This window comes from Oreochromis aureus, linkage group 4, assembly GCF_013358895.1.
Source record: "Oreochromis aureus strain Israel breed Guangdong linkage group 4, ZZ_aureus, whole genome shotgun sequence".
NCBI lineage: Eukaryota > Metazoa > Chordata > Actinopteri > Cichliformes > Cichlidae > Oreochromis > Oreochromis aureus.
Window position 1 is genome coordinate 18,221,293 of NC_052945.1, and position 24,199 is coordinate 18,245,491.

At 40.4% G+C, this 24,199-nt stretch overlaps 1 protein-coding gene across 1 annotated transcript in view; it reads right to left on the bottom strand.

Annotated features, from left to right (window-relative positions):
* fam20ca (FAM20C golgi associated secretory pathway kinase a) overlaps window positions 1–23,098 on the bottom strand; it is a 45,565-nt gene extending 22,467 nt beyond the window's left edge. The window contains exons 1-3 of the mRNA XM_031730104.1: window positions 21,697–23,098; window positions 21,075–21,259; window positions 17,501–17,579 (exon numbers count right to left, since the gene is read on the bottom strand). Of these exons, the coding sequence (XP_031585964.1) occupies window positions 17,501–17,579; window positions 21,075–21,259; window positions 21,697–22,247 (815 nt within the window). The 5' untranslated portion in view covers window positions 22,248–23,098. The remainder of the gene's footprint in view (window positions 1–17,500; window positions 17,580–21,074; window positions 21,260–21,696) is intronic.
* Window positions 23,099–24,199: the final 1,101 nt, after the last annotated feature.

A 24,199-nucleotide genomic window follows, 5' to 3' on the forward strand; every position in this document is an offset into this window, starting at 1 on the left:
TCCTCCTCTTGTGGACATCTTTCGTTTTTTTCTTCAGCATGCAAGCATAGACTAGAGATATATGTGTTTGTTTGACTACATTTTTAAACGTTGCTCCTTAACCAGCTACCACCAGAAATACCCAGTTAAACAATGCTATTTTATTAATATACGATGGCAGTTACCAGTTTAAAGGTGTTACACCAACCCTCTCTTACGCATTGTCTGTGAATGGAAGTCATAACTAAGTCAGGAAAAAAACAAACAGATGACAGTTGTGTTAACCAGCGCTGTTCTACAACTCTTTAAAGAATTACCACCTGTATGTCTGCTTTGTTAGAATAAATTGGAATATAACCAAGCAGATGTGTGACCATGTTCTGTACAGGCCTGTGGACTGAACAACGTGAAAGAAACCAAGCTACTGCTGCTAGCACTTAGCTAGCAGCATTAGCGTTAGCAAAGCTCTGCAAACTAATCTGACTGTGCTTGCTACGTTGTACAGTACTTTGCGCTGTGTATATTTCAGTAACATTTAAAACATGATTGAATTCACTAGAAACCCAATCAGTTTCATATAGCTCCAATTTCTTTAGCTAACATTCGTTTTTTATCCATTTAAAGTAAGTGTGTGTGTGCTTTAAATGTGTTCTGAGAGTTGATTAGTCAAGTCATTTTTTTCTCTAGTTTGCATGACTGTCAAATTAGTCACCAGAAGAAGAATTGCAACCTCTGTATATATGCTGCTGACCTATTAAAAACAAGTACTGTTGCATTCTCGGAATTTTGGTGTCAAAAAAGAAAGTTCTAGTGACATCGCTATGCTGGTCAGTGGTATCTGAAAGAAAATCAAAGAGAAGCTGTAACCTAAAAGACAGACAAAGATCATTTCTTCAAACCTTTTGCTGTCAGGAATGAGCATTAAGCTTGCAATAGTACAAACAGTGCACAACACACAACCGGTCGATGATGACTGACAGTAAACAACCCACAAATCCCACAAGAAAGGCAGTTTTATCAATACAAACATAGCTTGTAACAGACAACTTGTATTGTTTACATGAGGTGTAGTTTGGACTGAAAAGGCCAAAAACTGAGGGAAACGAGTTTAAAATTTAGGAGAGACACTGAATAAAGGGCAACACAGACTTTATGGCCCACAGAGGGAATTTGTGTATGAAACGTGCTTTATAAAATACCCGGGTCTGATCAGTTATCACATTCAAATTGTATTCAGAATTTGCTCAGCAGTTGTAATGTTTGCATCCTGTAACCATGTCCAAGTTTTGTTATGGCTGAGGCACCCTTCCCCTCATTTCTTGGAATTTTATTTCCATAGTTGTTTTAATGGAATAACTGAGTAAAAGGACCAAAAACTACCTAAATACAACTATCATCTGTGTATATGTCTTTAAAAACAATATAAAGATTATAAAGAGAAAATCTAATGGCGTAACATGACATTTACTCTGCTCTTACTGTAGATTCATATACTGGAGTAAGACTGTTTTTGTTCATGTACACTATGTATGTTGGCTGCATATTAGCTATGTGGATTATTTACTCAAAGGACAGGTCTTTATGCTTATAGTTACATTTCGTTTTGTCCCTCTCTTCGTCTCTCTCCCACACCATCACCCACAACAATCCTCAACAATCAGCAGTGTTCCAGCAGCACAGGGCCACACTTCGCTATATTTACATATCCATCCACAGTGGATTAGCTCTTTTCAATAGCACAAGTCTGAGGCAATCCTTCACGGGGTGTGCGATTTATGACAGGCTTTGCACAGAATATGAAGTATGAATTATGCAGAACATACACAAACACCAAGGGTATTCTTGGGTCAACAGTGATTAGATGTCAAAAGCACGAGCGTGGGAAGGTTTAGAACAATAAGCTTCAAAATATGCCAGAGTATTTTGATACTGCATACTGACAATCTGCTTTTCACCTTCCTCTGTATGTTTTTTACATAAATAAGCTTGCTGAATATTGAACGGCAGCTCCAAAACCACCTGTTTCAAAAACATTTTCAAGACGCTGACAGCTATACCTAACTGCATCTGTATCAACCATGACATGATTTATGTAAAGACTGACTAGGAACAGTAAGAACACTCCCTTCACAACACTGCAAATATCACACACACACACACACCCTAAAAAGTCACAAAGAGCATTCTTACAAACCCTTTACAGTCTTCCAGCAGAAAATTCCCGCTCAAGCCTCTACCAGTTGTCTCTATCCCTCAGAGCTTCAGAAATTGTGAAGAAAGAGGAGATGAGAATAGGGAGGGACTGAAGCTTCAAAGAACTCTGTGATGTGGTAAAGTCTTGACACTCTGGTCTTACTAAAGCAAAAAAAAAAAAGGTCAGCTAACAGCAAAGTCCAACATTACTTCTATAATCAAAACAAACTGGATAGCCTGGTGGGATCGATGAGGATTTTATGAGCTTTGCTTGTATGCATGTGTGCGCAAGATTTTGTTTATGCTGGCAACTAAAAAAAAAAAAAAAAAATCAATGGGTATTACCAAGTCTTCATCTCACAGGGAGTGAGTAACAAGCCTCAGTATTCAGCATGACATACGAGCTGGAGCTCTGAAGTCTGAGAGTGTCAGTAAGGTGCAGAAACTGCAGAGTTAGCGAAAAGAAAGACTGAGAAAGATACAGGGAGCAGCAACAATTCACCATGTGAATTATCTCCTATTTACTTTGCCTGATGCTGCGTCTTACTGGAAAGGTCTTGATGATTGCATGTCAGCATTCATAAAAACAAATTGAGGTTATTTAAGGGGAAAGAAAACGTCTCTGACAGAATAAAAACAGACAAAATTCAAGGCAGAGTCCCTGACTGCAAACTGGCATGTGACGGAGTCAGAAAAAGTGCAGTGGAAGGAATACGTTCCAAAACCAAATAAATCATTCACCTAGAGGCAAGCTGGTCCATCCTCCTGAGTAGCCTGCAGTACAAACCATTAAGAATTTATTTGATTATTGCTAAGTAGTTGCTCAACAGCAAATGGCAATTAGAGAAAATTATGTTAAATCTTGGGAAGCATTAATTTTCAAGCCACACAACCCCCCTCAACACACACACACAAACACACATACACGCACGAACTCTCTCATCTAGGACATGCCTGTGTGGCTTGGCCAAGACAAGCTAATTGGATTGTCTAAGCATTTTGGATGTCCACTATCTTATCATCTGTAGGGGTGAATATCTAGAGATATCCAAAACAATCGCGTTATCTTGACCCAAAGATTAGAATACACACTCATACTCACTCTTTGTATAAAATTATATTTGATATCACCTGCTGCAGTTGCAGATCTTCCTTCAACTGCCACAAAATGATCTTCCTCTCTACTTGTTATCAGTCAAAGTGCAAAATTGATGACCTTAAAGGTAGAGATGGACCGATCCGATATTACGTATCGGTATCGGTCCGATACTGACCTAAATTACTGGATCGGATATCGGCGAAAAATAAAAAATGTACTCCGATCCATTAAATATCAAAAAAAGCATCTCACAAAACTTGCGACACGGCGTAACTCGGCTCATAACCCTAGGACGTTGCAGCAGTATGCCTCATGTGATAGAGCGGCTGTGTGTATTTGTAGCCTCGCTACCAAACCAGCATTTCATCTCCGAGGAAGTTATCCCAGAGAGAAGTAAAGCAAGTGTGTAAGTTCATCTCTGAATGTTTGTAAAGCGTTCCCGCGTTAAGCTTAACAACCGATATATGGAGCGACTGCCTCTCTCTCTCCCTCTCCTGCTGCTACTTCAATTGTGAAACTGCTTAACGATCAGCTGATCGGCTTTGCTGTCGCGAGTCTGTCTCTCTTCTTTGTTTTTGGCCCACTTCGCGCCAGAAAGAGGAAACCAGCGGCTGAACAACAGCAGCACGTTTAAGCTTGATAAGCTGTTGTTAGAATTTATTTAATATTACTTTCTACACCAGGATCCTTTTCACGTAGCTGACGGCTGGTAACTGTGCAGGGGCGGATCTAGCAAAGTGCAGCCAGGGGCCGATAGGGCATGAACAGGAAAAGGGGCACAAAGACATACTTTTCTTTCTTATTCTCATTTCAAATGTCTAGCTTTTAATAAATAATTATCTGAATCTTACACCCAAAGTTTTAATCTGATGTAAAATGTATAGAAGTCCATTACTATATATAGTAACTCTTAAGTCTATATACCCTAGTAAGCTATAGTACTTTTTCCTTTGGGAACGTACCGTCTGTGAATTCTGCAATTCTGTAGAAGAAAGATTTTGAATCTATTTAATTATTCTTGAAAAATAATTTGTTTCTGTGCATTTTTTTTCACCCTGCATCAAATTAAAGTTGATTACATCGATTAAGCATCATGAGGTGGAGGGTGGGGTGGTTCCCTTTTTTTTTTTTTTTTTGCTGGGAGTTTGCAACCCTATTAGTTAGGTTGCTTAATATTTCTGCTAAGCACTCTTTAAAATACCAGAATAGGGAGGATGGAGCAGGTTTAAGTTAGGTTTTAAGTTAGGTAAGGTTTATTAGATTGATCAGTGTTGCTGAACTATGAAATATTTTGGGTGCAGTGTATTTTTTACACACAGGTATAACAGAATAGCTTTAGTGTTGTTGTTTATTTAAACTTGAGTATGAACTTATACAAAATGCAGCAAGATATTAAAAAAAACAGTTTTATTGATTAAAAAACACAATATCGGATTCATATCGGTATCGGCAGATATCCAAATTTATGATATCGGTATCGGTATCGGACATAAAAAAGTGGTATCGTGCCATCTCTACTTAAAGGGTAATGAGTTTACTTCAACTTGGCATGACCCACAAGATATTATGGCTCTGTGGGACTCGCTAAATTTGAACACACTAGCTATGCTGGCTCAATAGCCACATGATGGCAGTGGGAAATACACTTGGGTTTGAAATAAAATGTAATTATCCTCTAAGGTGCTCTGGCTATAACCCAAATATCCATGTATCCACAAACACATCTCCATCATCCTCTTCTCTTTCTCTTCATCCTCCGTCTTCTGATTTTCTCCTGAAGGACACTGTGGATGCCGGCCAGTCACTCCCTTTCCCATCTGTGTTTACTTAAACTGAATGTGAACACACCACAAAGATTGTTGGATGATAACATGTATGCACACACTAAAACAGCCACAAACATGCATGCACACAGCAGCAGACCCACAGAGAAACTTGGCATCGGTTTATTTTTGATGATCTCTGAAGACTTTGGTCTATAACAGCTTGAAGGATTTGGTACTATTTCTCCTAATTAGTCCAATGTGAGGTTTGTTAGTGATGGATGATCGTGAATGTGATTTGATTAAGTAGTGTCATGGTTTTTTTTCATGGTTTTTTGTTTTTTTCAGTTCCCCAATGAATGTGACTGTTAATTACTCGAGAAGCTTTGGGGGATTCACAACAACCTGTTCTGTTCAGAGCTAAAAGTTACAAGCCCCAACAGTTCATCCATCACAAAGAGCTCAATTTTTAAGGGTCATATCAGTCATTTTCAGTGCTTTCTCCACCACAGAGTGAAACCTAACTACATAAAGCTAAAAACTTTGATACCTACGCCGAAAAAAGCAATCAAAAAAGTCTATCCGGAAAGCTATTTTGTGGGTGAGGCCCCCGATTCGAGCCAACAGTGTGCGTGCTTTGTTTTTCCCACAGCTGAACTTTTCTATTTAGACCTGTCAACAGTCTTGTTGTGCTTAGTGGTTTGTGGTCAGATGTCGTTTCCTAAATAGAAACCATCTATCAGAGGCTAAGTGGTGGCTGAGAGATGTCATTGTGGTCATGAGTGGGTGACAGCGGCAAAAGAGGAAGTGGGGAAAGGACTGGAAAAACAGTTCCAAGGGCTGCATTTTATCCTTGTGTACGAGCTAAGTGGGATGGCCCAAGTCCAAAACACTTGAGGATAAAAAGAGTTAATTTATATGTGAAAGGAGTGAGGCGGAGATGTCACACTAAAACCAAGGACGTGTTTCGGATAGACCCCTGTATATTCAGTTTCTAGTGAAAACATTGCTCAAAGGATACACAACAAAATATTTAAGTGCACCAGTGAGACATTGATGGGTTTATGAGACTAATGAAAATGAGAAAAAAAGAAGTGGAGGACTTCAAACGTAAAAATGAAAGAATTACAGCAAGATATTCTAAAACTTTCTTTTTATTTATTACTGCTCATGCATCATATTTGCTTTTAATAAAGTGAGTGTTATTTGCAAGTTGTGTTCAAATGCAACATCTAGTGATAATGATGTGTTCTCTGAGCATTAATTGGTCTTTCTTGTCTATATAGCTTAGAAGAAAGTACAAAAGATCAGAACAGATCAAAAGTTGTTGCTGGCCCCACACACTCAGTGCAAAACTCATGGGGATTGGGCTTTACGCTTTAAAGACTCCACTGACTCTTTTAAAAAGCATTTGAAGGAATGTTTTATACAGAAAAGCTTTTAATTTGTTGTTTTATGTTGTATTCTGGTGCTTTACATTGTTAGGATATGTTATATCTTTATTTCTTCATTTTTATTGTGAAGCACATTGTGATTTTTATCCGTGAAAAGTGCTATATAAATACATTTTCCTTACTAACTTAATAACACAACCACCAAACCCCCAAACACAGCCTTTACTAAGTTCAATAAAGAACCCTGCTTTACTTTTCTCCCAGGCTGAAAAAACACTTCTGCACAGAATGCAGAGAGTTACAAAATTTATGGCCAGACAGACACCAAAGTCAATCAGCTCCTCCATAATCAGGGGTTATTTTATTTTATTTTACATTTTTGTTGTTTAAGAACTACTCAATACTATGCCATGAAGGATAATAGGGATACCCAGCAGAAGGTGCCTAAAGGAGGAATCCTAATCACTCTGATTATCCCTGGATTCTTCCTCAACTGCATCCATTATAAGCAAAATGTCCACATAATTCCAAACAATTAATAGTGAAGACTATTACCACATCCTCCGGGTGGACTCGGTTTTCTCTAGTGCCATTATAAGGCAAAATATGACCTTCACCAGCCACTACTGTATTTTTTGTTTTGTGCTGGTTACATAGTGTCTTTATTCAAGCTGCATGCCATACTTGCCAATTATCAGCAGCTTATGTCGGCATCTTATGATGTCAATATGAGCTTGTTAGGATGCTGACATGGCTCAAAGCACCACGAGCTGATGGATCCACTTGGAGGTCAGCTGTCATGATAAATGGTCAGTCTGCCCCCGTTTGTGGATACATCAAGTCTCTGTCTATATTTACTGATGCTCTGTTCCCAAAAAGATGTAAAACATGAGGAGATTAAACAGCTGCGAATGTTATTTTCTAATAAATAATAAGTAATAAGTAAAATACAAAAGTTTACACATACACAAACATCAGAGTGACTGATCTCAGATATCTAAGGTTGCAGTCATTGTGTGAATAATCTTTCTAGCAGCAGCACTGCCTCAGTCTCCCTGCACCTTTAGCACAGAGACTCCTCTGTTTGCATCACCGCTGCCAAAGCTACAAAAAGGAAGGTAAGAGGGTGAAAAGGGAGGAGGAAGCCCAGGAAACCCCTGGATCAAATTCCTGCCTCTTGGTGAAACCAGACCTGGCTGTAGCCCCTCCCACTTCCTGCTCTGACAATGGGCAAAGGCAGGGAGAACCCTCCTTCCCTCCTCTAGTATAATTGATAAACAATGATTACGTTCTCCTCCTCTTCTCCTGACCTCTGTCAGTAGAACAGAGGAGTCACACATGGTCTAATTGCCACCTTGCATGGCAGAGGCCCAGACAAGCACAGGCCTTACCCACTATGGATGCATTACCTCTGTGTGTGCTATTACAAAAGGCCCAAGTTACAGAGCTATAGTGCTTTCTCTCTGTCTCTCTGTTGAAGAACTGTTTCATTCATTCAGTTCGGAGAGGCATTCAGGTGGACTGTGATAGATCTATCTGGGAAAGGTCGTTATCTAATCACAGTGCTCGGTTGTAAGGGGTGGCGCGGTGCATGTGGTCCCATTGTTAAAGGGCAACAGTTGAGTTAGTGACAAAGTAAGAATGAAGCATGTGTTCTCTGTCATTCACCAACAGCTGTAACAAAAAAAGAAAACAACAGAAGAAGAATAGTCCTCTTTCTATCTAAGCCTGAACAATTACTCCTATTAGAGCAAAACCAGAGATTAAAAATATTAAGGCTTGGAAGATTTTATGTCACACAGCGAGTGGTTGTCTTTTGTGTTAAGATAAATGCTGGGTCTTAGTCACAGATTGTGGAGTCACCAAAGCATTTAGTTGACAATCAGCTCTTGCAAAGCTCCCTCAATCAAACACCATGCTCCTGCATACTCATTAAGATAAACAATGCAATTTTGTGTAATTTCAACAGCTATTCCTGCTCATAGCACAATAAGCACCCCGACAGCAACTCAGCACCTGGCCCGCTTTTCTTCCTTCACGAAGAAATGTTTATTTGGAATGTCTAGAAATCAACTCCTGAAGGGAAATTAATTTCCAGCGTTCCAGACAAATGCGGCAGCGACATTCCTAGCGGGAAGCTTAGGAATTCCCCCCATCTAGTATTTTGGACTATAATGATATGCTAGCACACATGATCAACATAGCCATGCACAGCAGTGGCAATGTCAGGAGCCACAACAAGAATACATGATTACAAAAATATGATATGCTTGTATGTGGTATAGCACATGCACTGGCTGAACCTAGAGGCAAGGATGCAGAAGTACTTGTAGTAGGTCTGAAATTCAAATATTTACTTTGTTTTTAAAAAATCTACACATTAAATTTAAAACCTATTTGTCAAAAATAAGGGTCTGTCTCATGAGGAAGTGTAACAGTGAGTAAATGTGTTCACAGCGTGGCTTTGGATGATGGTAATGCATTGTAGTCACTGAGTTAACTGCTGACAGCTGAGAATGTGCCGTTGCTGCAATGTGGTTAAAAAAAACAACAACACATGACCATTTAAGCAATCAAACATCAGTCATCTCCTGCAACTCGGCTGGCCTGTAATCGCATTACGATTAGGCTACTCGCAGCTCTGCCTCATTACGCTGTGAGTGCCTAAACACTTGTTAAACAGAGAGAGGGAGAGAGAAAATGGAGAGAACCTAAAAATACAGAGCAGCGAGGCCCTAAACAGAGGCGAGTGACAAGCCGAGGATTAGTACTGCCTCAGCGAATCAAACAAACAAGTCCAAAAAGGAGTGCGGATGGAAGGTGGAAACAGAGAGAGGGATGGACGGGGAGGGAGGGAGAGATGGTGATGAAAACAAGACTTCCTCAGGAGTTGACCTAGTAAAACATTCATGAGAGAAGTCTTTATGTGATGTGTGTGTGCGTGAGCAGGGAGGACGTGAAGGGGAGGGAGTTTAAGACTCGGGAGTCTAAAATAAGACGGTCCTCTGCGTTTCAGTGTCTGTGTTGGGAGCCTACAAGAGTGCGCCTATCAAAACAAATAAATAAATAAATAAGTTACTTGAGATTTGAGATGACATGCAGGCCCGCTTGGTGCCAGCTGCTACACTGCGGACCTCTCGAATCGAGAATAGACACTGAAGTGAGACAGAACCCAGAAGTAAGCGAGACACGAGAAGAAACGAGGGAGATGAAAAGATGTGGATTCTTTTGAGAACATCCAGCAAACAAATGGAAAAATAAGTGACTCAGTGGTAATTATGCAGAAAACCCGCAAGTGCTGTGGCACCCAAACACTTCCTTTAATGGTGGGACATGGTTAGATAATAAGCAGAACACACAGAAATGATTGACACTTCAATCAAATCATTTCACAGTAAATGTTCTGCTAAGACCTCACTAAGCTATCTTACATTCCCAACTCAAACAGCGCTTATAGTGTGTGCCGATGACTAGGAAAATGTGATAAATCACTGAAGGCAGGTGGCTGTACAGCTGTTAAAGTACAGCACTAATTAACCAGCTCATCTCACAGCCTACAAAAGGTCAACCTATCAAAGAGCCCACACACTGATTACACAGCACACAGACACACATCCAGAGAGAGACTTTGAATTCGAATGTCTAAATATAAATAACCCACATTTTCTGCTTCAACACAGTGTGTAGCTGAGAAACTGAGAATTTCTTTAAGGGGTTTTGCTTTCATAGAAAAGAAAAATATGAATCAGAGCACATCTGAGCGCAAAAGAAAAATACTGGAAATGTATGTATGAGGTAGAAATCTGTGTTTAGTATTAACTTTTATGATATTATCAGCCCGAAGCTTGACTAGTTTTTGATACAACATCTAATGAAGAAAGGGGGGATAGGGGATAAAAGAGGTGTATAGAGAAAGGGAAAGCAGAGAAAACCTCTGTAATATAAGCAATCCTGAGCCACATTAAAATGGCTTAAAGAACAAATTAATCTTAAAGACCTACAGAAGGAGTCAGACATGCTCAGAGCCTAAAGAAGAGCCGCTGGGTTCAGGCCCTTGCTGGCTGCCTGGCTGCGAGTACAAAGCTGCATGAAAAACAGATGTTGTGAATGCCTGACACGGTAATACTGAGTGTGTATATCTGTGTGTGTGCAGACAATGAAACATAAAAGACAGTTAGTACCCTCCAGATAACGTTTGATAGCAGATGTCGTTTGCAGCGTACAATATATTTCTCTGTATTTGAGTTCCTCAGCTTATGACACAGAATAATGTAAAGTTTTATAACAGCAGAAGAAATTACAAGTACATTTACTACTTCAGTGGTACATACATTTAGACAACAGTCACTTAATGGTAAAATAGGCTTAAAAAGTACATTTTATTCCCAGTACCGTTGCTTGTTGTGCAAAACCTGGAATCTTTTTCAATGTCCTATGCCACTATTTCCTAAACGCCCATATATACACTCAATGGCCACTTTGTTAGGTACACCTTTTCAACTGATTGTTAGTACAAATGTCTAATAGGCCAATTACATGGCAGCAGCTAAATTTATTTAGCCATGCAGACATAGTTAAAATAGCCTGCTGATATTTAAAGTTAGATAAAAGATAAAAGATGATTTAGGTGACTTTGACATGGTTGGTGGTGCCAGGTGAGTTTGAGTCTTTCCCAAACAACCATCTCTAGGGTTTACAGAGAACGGTCAGGGTGGTATAGAAATATATCCAGTGAGCAGCGGTTCTATAGTGAAAATGCCTTGTTAATGTCAGAGGTCAAATACCCACTCATTATAACCAGGGTATGCAGAAGAGCATCTCTAAATGAACCTTGATGGAGTTTTGCTACAGCAGCACAAGACCACACTTACTGCCACTTCTACAGTAGATGGCTGCTTGCAGCTGGAGCGATACCTCCGATAATACCTCCAACCACTAGGTGGAGCTTTGCATTTGCCTTCCAATTTAGTGCTTGAAGTGGGAGAAAGTTGATCAGTTACTTGTGCTTTTAATTAGTGAAGAGCTAAGTGGTTTTGTGATCATGCAAATGTGCCAGAGGGCAACACTGTGATTGTTGTATTTTATTATGTTGTGTTGTGTTGTGCCTCTTCGTGGACAATTATACAAATCAGCAAGAGGCAAGCTGATTTATTGCTAAATTAAATGGAACTTTGTTCATACACAAATTGGGTTACATGCATCGTTAAATCTCACTACAGCAGACCCTAAGTGCTAAAATAGTTACTACTGTTTTTTCAATCTGTTTCAGAAGCTAGTTCTTGCCTAATACTCGCACAATAAACCAGAACAATGAGATTCAGTGCTTTTAATTTTTCACTTTAAAAACTAATCTGTACACTAATAGCACTCCAATGTGTCTTAAAAAAAACTAACCAATTTCACAACATTACAAAAAAAGCAATGGCGTCAACATAAATGTCAACACAACTGGGTGGGTTTCATTGGGAAACAATGTTGCGCAACATATAACTGTTTCTTTGGCTGGACACAATGCAATCAGGTTTTCCACATAAATCTTACATTATTTTTCATAGTGTTTCCTCTGACACACACACACACACACACACACACACACACACACACACACACACACACACACACACACACACACACACACACACTTCTGAATATCAGTTTGTTCAATATTACACATATATGACACATACACACACTTAGCAAAGAAAGAAACCCCCAAAACAAACTACATAGTGGGCGTACGTCACACATCACTTGAAATGTATAGCCTCCTCTATTTCTGTTCCCTTATAATCTAACCACAGTAGCTCTTTTCAGTTTCTCATTGATTGTAACATCCCAGTCAGACAAATTACTTGGCATCCCGAGTTGCTGCTCTGTCCCCTGGCACCTAAGACAGCGCTGCAGGGGCAGCTGAAAACCTGATGAATCCCTCCCTGCCAAGCGCCCTTCATATGAAAGGGCTGATGAAGCCACTAAATCATGCAGCTAAAGTTTACATAACCTATCAGCAAGTGAAAAGATAGATTTGACAACTCAGCTGAAGCTTTTCATAATATGCAAGATTGAGGTCAGAATCATCATGGAAAACTTCATCACGGACGAGACGACAGGGGTGTTAATGTGAAAAGATTTGACGTTTCATCACATTTAAAGTCTCTCTTTGTGCTTCAAGGCTTTTTGACTTGTCACAGTGAAAATCATTAGGGGAGTGCTAAATGGTGAGTGGTAGGAAGTGAATGAGCTAGTTTTCTTTTGTGTGTGCAGGCAGAGTGTGGCCTTGCAGTCATCACCTTCTCTGTAATATACCCACAGCTCTGAGTGAGTGGCTACAGCTGCAGCTTGGCTCACTGCTCGCGGATTTTCCAGTACCAGCCGTCGCTGATGGCAGGAGCACGAACTCTATAACCCCCACAGAGTCCTTCTCTTTGCAGCTTGTCTGTAAATATGCGTATGTGCGTGTGTGTGTGTGTGTGCGCTACAGCTATCTGAACATCTGTCTGTAGTAACATGCCTGATTTGTGTTTGTTCATGCAACCTTGAGCTCAGATGGCACCTCTTAATATCTGTCAATCTTATTAGAGCCAGCAGTATTCTCGAGCCCACAGTGGATATGTTTACAAAGGAACAACCCAAGACCAAGAAAATTTTATAAGATCTCAAAAGTAGTTTTTTGCCTTTTCCACCAAAATTGTGGAAAAGGTTTCAGTTAAGTCATGGTGTTGAATTACAGAAGGTTTTTTGTGTTTATGCTCATAGTTACAGGTGTGCCGTTTGACTTCATGCTTGCAAGCATAAACAAATCTATTAACCTGCATTTGTTGAAAATACTTTACCTGAATTTCAGGAGCTGGACTGCACCCCCAAAACCCCCCTTCTGGGTATGCGTCTGCAAATTCCTACTTGTATTTACACCACACACCCATTTCTTGTTGTTTGCATGGTCCCCTCTTCCTCTCCTTGTTATCAGATTGTCAGACTCTCTCAAATGTATCAGGACCTGGCCCCGATCCTCAATGAAGCCTTTCCCAAACATCAGCTTCAGGCCTAGCTCTTTGCAATCATTATTAAACTTTTGTCATCCACATCTGTGGTCGGGGTCCTTGCTAGTGAACTGTCAGTTGGTATAAAGATGCTCATTATCTGAGTCAATGAACATAACTGTTGTCTTTTTTTGGTTTAAATTACAGAAAATAGCTATAATAGCTATTAATAGTTGGGTTTGTATAAGGGAACTATTTATAGGCAGTGTCCAGCATTAAACCTCCCACAACAATGACAAGCCATCTCTTTTTGAACAGTACCCTTCAGCACTTTACAAGAATACATGTAAATCAATAGTAAAATTATTCATCTTTTGCAGTCAAATCAATAACAAGAGCAGCAAGAAGTTTTTTTTTCTTTAGAGGACATTAAATGGATTTAGCCCTAATAGAATTCTCCATCTACAGAGAGGATCTATAGAGAAATATCAGTTATAACTTAACAGTAGGCGTACAGCAGCTATGATGATGATGATGATGGCCTACAATGAACCTGTGGTTATAAAACAGCCTTTGGATGATAAAAACCAAACAGCCTCTTGGGTGTTGCAGCTATCAGGCTTCCGAGCCAACCATGTTGGCTTTACTAACGCTAAGAGCCAAAGCTTGTCAAATTTGATTCAGTTCATGGAGATGAGGACATATTCAGATTCCCCGTGGTTGCTGAATGCCTGTCCTATATACAGTATCTTGTAGCACATGTGTTGACATGTAGTGAAACTTATGCCTTCATAAAACAGCTCTCAACAGGACTGAGGTTTGTACATTATCAAAGGTAATCAGTATCTTTCTTGCAATTCTGAAACCATTCTGAAATGTGAGACTATCAACAACATCAAAGGGAGAGAGTGGAAACAGAGCTGTCAGATAGGATGTGAAGGAGAAATCAATTCTTTCTTTGCATATCAGAGGCTTTTACCTCCTCTCTCAAACTTTCAAACCTCCATTTGACAAATCTATTTAGCATTACATGAACATTATAGCTCTGTATACACACTGTAACCGGGATCTTGACAGGGAATAGGAAGGATAGGCACCAGGGACATAAACCAGACAGACATGGAGGTTTGGCATGGAGTATTTTCTCTCAGCCTGTAAACATGGCTCCAGCTGGAAGACCCAGTTCTTTGACAGGTTGGCAGTACAAATTCGCCCCAACCCTCTGGATTACCACAACTACTCATTTGTCTTCCATTGTTGGTACTCTGTCTTTTCACAAGCCAGTTTCCCCTATTTCCATAACAGTCTTAGAACATTCTGACAACCATCTTATATTCCTAACTTCAGTTTCTTTAGTCTATTTTCTATCATTTTTCAGTGGCTACAGGAAAGATGGCCACAAATTTACACCACCAAAATTTGACTCTTTTTGACTCATACGTTTCATAATTATTTGGAGACATGTCCGTTTGGAGACAAGTACATCTTGAATATGATAAAAGACTACGTGAGCCAACATTATCAACCCATATTTGTCGATCTATTGGTATCGGCATTTAAAATGACTGATAAATGAAAATTTAAAAAGTAAAGATGAGTTGGCAGAAACACCATTCAACCACGTTATTAGTGCTGACGTTGCAGAGTTTGTCCACCAGGGGGCACTCTGCAACTTGCCTGGTATGCTACTGTATAACCACAATAACCAGCTCAGCAGAGTCAAGCAGAGTGTAAACAAGTAAATAAATAAATACACATAACAAATGTTACAAAAATCTGTTTATGTTTAAAGAATAAAATATTTCCCGATGTGTTGGAATCACCCAATACTAATATCAATATCGACCTTAAAACTCCGCCCTTAAATATCCATTTGGCTCTAGATATGATTTACAACAACCCAAACCAAAGACATCTGTACATGCTTGGTAATGCAGGATATTACACACATTTGTCAAAGATTCTTGGAAGGGAAAAGTAATGATATCTTTCTGTGGGGAAAAACAAATTGTAGTTTGAAGACTAAATTAGCACCTTCTACTCCAATCTGGGATCATACTTTAAATCACCAAACATAATTATAAAGTCAGTTAGACAGATTAAAAAAAAAAACTCTAACAAATTTTCTGCACAGGAAAAAAAAATCTTGTGGAGGTGTCTGGCAAGCTGTCAGCTTGTGCAAGCTCCTGGCCTATGGCAGTGTAGAAATTTGCATTTGGCTCAAAGGACGCCTGAAACATCAAAGTCTCTCTGATGCACCACTTGATGCTGCACAAAGGGACAGGTGAAGAAAAACAAGTCAACACAAGAAAGCACTGAACTACTGTACCCAGAATGCACCGGTTCCTAAAATAAAAGTGGGACACATCAGTGCACTGACAGAAACAACAAAATGCCACAACGTGCTTGAACAAAAGCAGAGACAAAGGTTATGTTTCTACATTACGACTCTCAGTAAGCACTGATATTTTTGTATTTCCGCTCTGTGGAATTTTGTATAACATCTGTAAACAGTTGAGACAGTTTGTGACAGTCAAAGCAAGAGGCTTGAATAAAAAATATGACAGGCTAAATAAGGAGCCGTGGGAATCGGTAGCATGTGATTCCGAAACTGACATTTATTTACTGTGAAAACTGTTTCTGATGGCAACTGACTGCTTTACTTATCTATTTTAAGAAATCACAGATTCTTTAGCATTTTAAAGTTTGGTGGATGGAGTTAGATTTCAAATCCCTGCTGACAATATTTAAGCTTCCCCTTTCCTTTGACTTATTACTTCATTAAACTTAGATACTACCCATGCAAGCGCCCGTATTGCCTAGCAGCAGCCCCTGAATGATTAGACCAGTAATATCAGATTTACCCAGCCAGACACATAGAAACCCAGGGTAATCACTGAACTTAGTTTACTTGACTATGACTAGATGATGCCTGCTGGGTGTTGGCTCCTGCTGTGTTTAAAATACATACTCAGACCGCTGTGCTTTGAACCACATATTCTCTGAGGCTAATTTTGCAAACAGTGCCACATGTTCTAAAGTTCACCCACTAATTGACCTTGAAATAATTTGGCAAGCTGGGACACAATGACGAGTTGTTTGAGCACACAGAGTGCCACTACCCTAATGTAAAAAGAAGACAAATGAAGAGTTTGAACACCTGCACTCGCTGAATAAACTTTGAAAACACGTTGCAGGCTCTCTCACCATAAATCAGTCCAAGAAAACAGTTCCAAACTTTTCACAGTTCATTGTCAAGCTAGCACTGCATTCACATGTCTGCTATCCTAATCCTTCACTGTTCCTCTTATTTATGTGACTTTGGCTTATGTGGTAAAGGGCTTGGTACAACTGAAATAAAGAACTATCCCGATCTACACCCGTACGATTTGTTGAGTTATGACAATATGAACTTGTAAAGCTTTACCTCTCTCCCTTCCTCCCTCTCTCTCTCTCTCTCTCTCTCTCTCTCTCTCTCTCTCTCAAAATCTAATACTCTCCACTGAGGCTCTCATGTAGAAAACAATTCAGCGTTTCATAGCAATCAAACCTGGCTCGTGAGCAATTACTTCTGATCGTAGCCCAGTTGGCCTGGACGCTGTTTATCCATGTCACCATGGGAATTCACTGGGCAAAACTCAGACAGCTGAGGGAGGGGGGTGGGGGTATTTCTTTTTCAAACGCAATGTGTCTTTGCCAGTATGTATACCTCCCCAAAGACGCCTTCACGATGGCTCAATGCTTATTTTAATTAACACATAAGCCTGTTGATGTTAATTAAAAAAGAAGACAGACAATTCCCCATCAGGAGAAGATCGCAAAAAAATGAGGGAGGAGGGAGATGTGTAGGTGAACACGCAGCGAGATGCGATGACAGTGCTTGGCACTTATTCATCTGAGACTTTGTTTGCCCTCTTTAAAACATATGCAACTGGTAAATCAAACTGAGTGTATCAAACAGACTTTTTATAGAAAAACTTGTATAAAAGTATAATCTGCATTTAGATGTTTAATAAGAAAGTTCCAGGAACAATTGTTACCCCTAATGTAGTTTACCTGTGTTTTCATGCAGTCACTTCCTGTGTTACTTACTTCATAGGCTTGAACAGCGCTTGTCCATAGTTCTGGAAAGTCATGATCAGCTTCAGCTGGGTGCCTCCAGATTTCATGGCTGGGAGGAAACAAAATGAGCTGTTAGAGCAGCATCTAAACTAAACTGTCTGAGGCATAAGCATACATGCACAAATACATGGATGCACTTTAAAAAAACACAAAAAAACACGCACAGCTGTTTTGTTATTTGCCATTATGGAAAAATGTAATTTTGCATGAATGCATAATAGAGCTATCATATCTGCCGGCCAATTTCCTAGACGCTGTAAATGCAATCGTACCAGTCAGGAGCCTGTGTGACCGAGCGCAAAAAGTGGCATGAAGAGCATCTGAGGGTTGAACATGAAACGGACAATTTATCTGAATGAAAAAGAGTGACTGTGTGTTCTCGCAGCATGCATGCAACGTTAGAAGAACATGGTGCTCTGAGAATGACAAAATATCAGTGATTGAGGAAAAGAAGCCCCCTCAATTTTAGTACATAAATGTCACATACGCTGCTTCAACAGGAGCACATTGCTGAGAATAGTTTAGGCACATACCACATTATTATGGTTTGACTTCAGGATGCCTGAACCTGTTGTTCCATATCAATCGACCCCTCACTATCTGTCTGTTTGTCCAATAAAGTGACCTAAATGTAGACTTCCATCCATGTGTGTTTAGCTACAAGCTACATAATATAAGAAACATGAGTCTCACCAGATGTTTGTCTGTAAGCCTTCATGAATTGAACACATTGTCAGCAAGTTTCTTGTGCACACTGGATTCACTGCAGCAACTTCCCTTTTCATTCCCACAAATTAACCTCCTGTACTCAGGGAGATGAGCCAGGGCATATGTCACTGACTATCAGTCATGTCCATGGTGTCTCCCAGAGGGTGATGGAGGCTCACTGTGAGATTCCTGCTTTCCTTCGACTCAAACAAAGAGACCGCCAGGCCTGTCCAACTGCTTTGTGTTTCTGTCACAATGGACAAGCTTTCGGGTATTTGCCCATTTATTACAGCGCATTAACTTGATCATATTACACAACACAGCACTTCTGCCTAACCCCAATATCCACATAAGCCCCCTGTAGTGGACCCACTTACTGACTGGATTGCTGGCTGAGTAGCTGACTGCACTCTACCCCCTGCACCGAGCTGTCTTTTGTCTTCATTGACTCTCTTGTTGTTTCTCTCAGAGCTCTCACGGTGTGTTCCTCTGCTTTTTTCCCTCTCTTTTTAGTTGGATATGTCATCCTTGTATTCACATTCTCTCTGTTATGCTCTGTCTGTCTGAATTCATCATACTCAGTGCTGGCAAGCCTCCCCATTTACCGTGACTCATTTTCAAAAGCTTTTGGATTTTTACATACACTGTTGCACACAACAGTACAACCTACATAACCTCAGGTCAGTGCCTTTTCTTTATGACAGAGGATGAATGCTGAGTGAAAGCAAAGCTAAAAAAAAATACACTGAGAGCATTTGGCCTTCACATATGACAGATTTGCTAGAGCCAGGTCAAGTGAATAGCACCCTAGAGTAATCCTCAAACTTGGTGCAGCTATACAACGAATCTAAAACCTTTAAGAGATTGCAAATGACTGAACTATGATTTAATGCCATGACCTTGAACACATAAGCCACAATTCTTGAATTCATCGCTCAGCGCAGGCCTTCATAAAAATCTACCTTCTAATCGAAAACTAGAAAAAGGTAATCCCCTGTGAAAAATCCTGCTAAAGCTTGGCTGATTGTTTCACTGGATTGTCTCTGCACTGACATGCAATCACACATGACTTGAACAGCAACAAACCCACAACAAAACATTCTTAAGATTCTCCCATCTGTCTCGGTGGCTGTGCCCGAGAGTATGTATTTGTGTTGATCTAACCATCTATCTTGCTCTGTTTCTCCAGGAGACCACAAATGAATCGATGTCCCTGTCTTATTCTCTACACCTTCCTGCTCGCAGGTCTTTCAGATATGCTCCAGGCCTCGCCCAACGGTCTGAGATTCCCCCTCTCATGCGGCAATGATAAATCCATCTTGCTCTCACCTGTATCACCTCATGTTACTGTGCGTATGATTTATGAGTGCAGCTGAAGACTGAACAAAAGGCCACAGCCTGCCCCAACAGAGAGACAGACAAAGGAGGGAAGAAAAATAGGGGGGGGCTAGTGGGGAGAAAATGCTGATGAAGAAAACTTTCTAATGCTGTGTCTGATTTGTCATTTTGTTGAGACAGCTAAGTGTTTGTGCTAATTATGGGGCACGAATGCTTTAATGCATGCCTCCAGGGCGTGCACGCTAACACACACACACACACAGACATATTAACACACATAAAGCCACATAGACATGCAGCACTGCTTTGCTGTAGACAGACAGTATCTTTGTAGGTATGTCTGGCCGTTAGCAATTATACTGTTTTTTGTTGAAAAACAGAAAAAAATGGTTAAAGGCAGAGAGAGTGCTAAAGTGAAGGAGATGTGTAGAGCGAGCAATTGTGAGTTTTCTGTGAGAGAACAAGGATGTAGTAATATTGAGACACCAGACAAATACAATAAGTACTGGAGGCTAAATAGGCATAAGTAACCAACATTCCCCACAAAAACAACAACAAAAACATCAGAAACACCTTGAAAAAAATTTTCATCCTAAAGGGAACAAACGGTCTCAGTTTGGGATTGTGGTCATGATTATTACTCACATCTACTCAAAGGAAGTTTGGCCACAGTGGTAACAATGTAATGCACATCTGCCTTATAACATCTGATCTCATTACAAAAAAAGAAAACCATTTTTTTAGCAGCTCTTACTGTTGTGCTCATTTATAACCCGCTTTAAAAGAAAAGCATTTCCAAAAGAGAGTAATGGGTGTTTAGAAATGAAAACAATGTTGTGACATTCAGAGTTGATGGGGAGGAAGTTCTCCTCAAATGTTTCTTCCAGTTTTTCCCAGTTATTAAGCTTGTCTGATTTAAGATAAAAAATACTACAACTTTTTATTTATTATTTTTCCCCAGATAAAAAATTCCTGGCACTCCACTTTAACTTTTAGTGACACAATGCAGATCTCAGTGACATACTGTGATTGAATGGAACAAAAAACAAAAGGGAATTTGAATAAAACACTATCCTTCTAGTGTAAGAGTGTTGAATGAATTTCTATCAAAAATCCTGATTATATAATTGTTACACTTCAAATAATTTAGCAGTCATTACAAAAACAAGCAGGTCCAGAGGCACTCCACTTTTTACAGTTTTCAAATTTATGCCAAAGTTATTTCTTTTGTTCATGCCAAGGTGAAAAAGCCTTCTCAAGTTGCATTTTTCACACATTAGTATAATATTGAACCTTGAGTATAATTAGGGAAGTTAGTTTGGACATTGCTTTAAGTTAGTTGGGACATTGCTGCTGTAGGCCAAAATGACAGGCCAGAATCTAATAGTTAGAAATTGATCAACACAGACCAGATAAAAGAGTTTAACTGCAGACCCCATCAAATCCTCAACTTCACACACCCACACATACACCTTTTCAGCATAGTTGACTGACTCACCTACGCTGGTGATCCTTTGTGTGACCAGGTCCTTCAGCAGGGCATCCAGCACAGGGCTGTGTCTGGAGTAGAGCTCATAGCGATTGATCCCAATGTGGAATCGCAGCCAGTTGGGGTAGGATTCTGCCGTCACCTCTTCAGTTGGAGAGAACTCCTCTTCGTCTTCGTTTCCGTCCTCATTGTGCCTGACAAGCAAGTGAGGAGAAGAGTGGGAAGGTATAAGTGATGGTGAAGGAGTCGACAAAGAACAATACAAGCTTATAACAGATGGTTTAAAAAAACAACAAAAAAGAAAAATGCTGCCTGGCTGGCTATGGATAATCCAAGACAATGAAAAGAAAACAAAATCCAGCATGATGGAAAGCAGAGGCCAAGTTGGGTGCTCAAACAAAGAAAATAGATATAGAGAGAAGTGAAGACTGATAAGGAAATAAAATAGATTTGTTGGTCTGAATGGACAGCATAGAATAGAACAGGAGTCATTTTAAATGTTATATAAAGGCAAAAGACCTGGGTGACAAAATGACTTCTTTATAGAGCAAACATGTTAAAGTCAGAGCACTCTAGCTGTTCGTGGTCCCGTTTAAATCACACAAGTTTAATTTAAATCTCGTCGGCTTACCATCCCTGGTTCCCTGTTGCTCTGGGATAAAACCTGATGTCGTTGTTGACGTTAAACAAAGTGTCATCGTCCGTGAGAGGCGGAAGCTCAACCTTGTATAGAGGATGCTCAAACAGGCGAGAAAGTCGTGAGACAGCTCGGGAAGGGACGGTCCGACCCCCGCTTGCGTCTCCCATCAGCGGCTTGTGGTCATCTGCCTTCCCCGCCGACGTTTTCATCCGCCGGAAAGAGTCCGCCCTGTCCCCGGCGGTGGTGATCTTTTCCAGGGAATGCGATGTGAGGTTGGAGCTCGGCTCGTTGCTGAAATCCTGCAGGATTCTCAGCGTGTGCTTATTAGGCCAGCCGGCTTCAGCCGCCGTCCTGGCGCGCTGCTTCCCCCAGCCCTGCGACTCCCCGCCCGTGTGGTGTGCGCACTGGCAGCCGCCGTCCCCGCTCTCCGCTCCCGTCGCCCGCTTCTCTAGTTTTGGTAACAAGTCTATCATGATGTGCATGGTGCACGCAACCAAAAACACCATAAGTATCAGGACTCTGAATTTGCGAAACAAGATCATGTTTTGCCTCTATAAATATATATTTTATAGCAAGCTTTAAGCGCACCTTAGCTACAGCACCGACATTAGTGTCTAACACTGTTTTCTGAGGACGAGACAACGATGTTACTTTGGGAATTCTCTATGATCGCTCCACACATAATGAGCGTCAGCCTATGTTTAAAAAGCCCATTTTATGTGCGGTGTTTAATATTTAAAACAGTCCCGACGATTAATTCCCAGACAGGTGGAAAGACCAACACATTGTGAAAACCCGGACACTTTGCTGGCTCAGGAAGTGCTCTTCATTCATCGCCTTGTTGAGCAGGATAGCCTATAGTGTCAGTAGGACGAGTGACTAAATAAATCTCACCGAAGATGTATCCTAGGCTAAGAGAAGGGAGTGGGGTCCTGCTAAAAGCATCAACAGTCTTCTTCAAATCTGCTTCCCTGTGTCGCTGCCAGCACGGAGTGAGATGTCAACCGCGTCATAACTGTCTTCAGAGGAAAGTAACAGCATGACACTGATATAACGCAGTCCACAAAAGCACACGTTTCCTAACATTTACGATTAATTTATAAGCAGAAAGAGGAATAATAATAGCAATAATAATAAAAAACAAAAACAAAACCCCCCCCAAAATAACAGGTGATCCGCTGCAAGATGCCTGGATGCTGCCCCGCTTCTTCACAAAGCTGCTGCTGTCTGCAAACGTCGCTGAAGTCAAATCAGAGACTGGCTTGGCAGGCTGGCCGGCAGGTGTGTGGGATCCTGGTTGTGCTTTCTCCTCTCAGCACTGCCTTGTCTTCCTTCCAAGTGTCCATCCAGGGTGGGTGTGTTAAATATTATGATCGAAGCCCTCTGAGCCCAACCTCGGTGGCGTCATGAGGAAGAGATTGGCTGCGTCTGCACATACAAGTAGCACTAGTGACATGAAAGGCGAGCTTCGGGGATAAAAAGCTGTATGCTGAAACCCTGTAAGGCTGCAAGTCTCCCGCAAACAGCCAGAGGGCGTTGGAACTACCTGAAACATTGTGCTTCCTAGATTGTAGCCTATATCACACGGAGGGCAATGGGTATGTATTCCTACTGCATGTGCTTGATGTGTCCTTTTGGATCATTATCAAAATAAGGAATTGGGTATTTTAAACTGGGACATTCAATAGAGGCATGAAGGAATGAGTGTTTTAGATAAACATTATTCGAACTGAAGGAATACAAGAAAGTAATTTTAATTGTGAATTAGCCATTACTATTATTGTTGTTATTGTTGAGGTGGTAGTGGGTGAGTCCTTGTTATTTCTTATAAAATTGATAGAAATATGGAAAATTGTCATTGAGTTCAGAAGTCTTGCAGTGGCATTGTTACAGTCAAGAAAAGGTGCTTGTAAATTCCTGCTTTGACATCCAAGAGTCATAGGGTAATATGGAGCTGGAGCGGTGTCCATGGAAACCTTAATTGAAGCGTGAGCATAAAGTCATCATTTACTGTAACTCTGTTTTTGGTTACGGGCATCAGAGGAAAAAAAAAAAAATCCAACCCAAATTGCTTCCTCGAAATTCTGATTCAAATCTGCTAGAAATGTACTTCTCACATAATAAAAGAAAAGTCACATAATGCCCAGATGTGTCAGCATATTTATCAAGCTACCATCTTGTTTATTTCTTTTTAAATGCACTTGGACATTTGGAGTCTTTGACAGCATGTTGCTTTTGAAGCAAACAGCAAGTAGCAAGTAATAGCTTGTTTGTCAGGATTTGTAAATTATACTATATATAAAACCCATAAAATCACAAGAAAGAAATAATCGCTGCACATAGCTGCAGACATTTTAGGCTTTCAAATTACATGCATTGTTTGTTTGATTACCAGAAATCTATTTTTATGCATATTTAGGTACATGCAAGCCACACGAATCATGAATCGCAAGGAAATTAACCTAAATTTCCACTTGGTTCATCACAGGCTCCA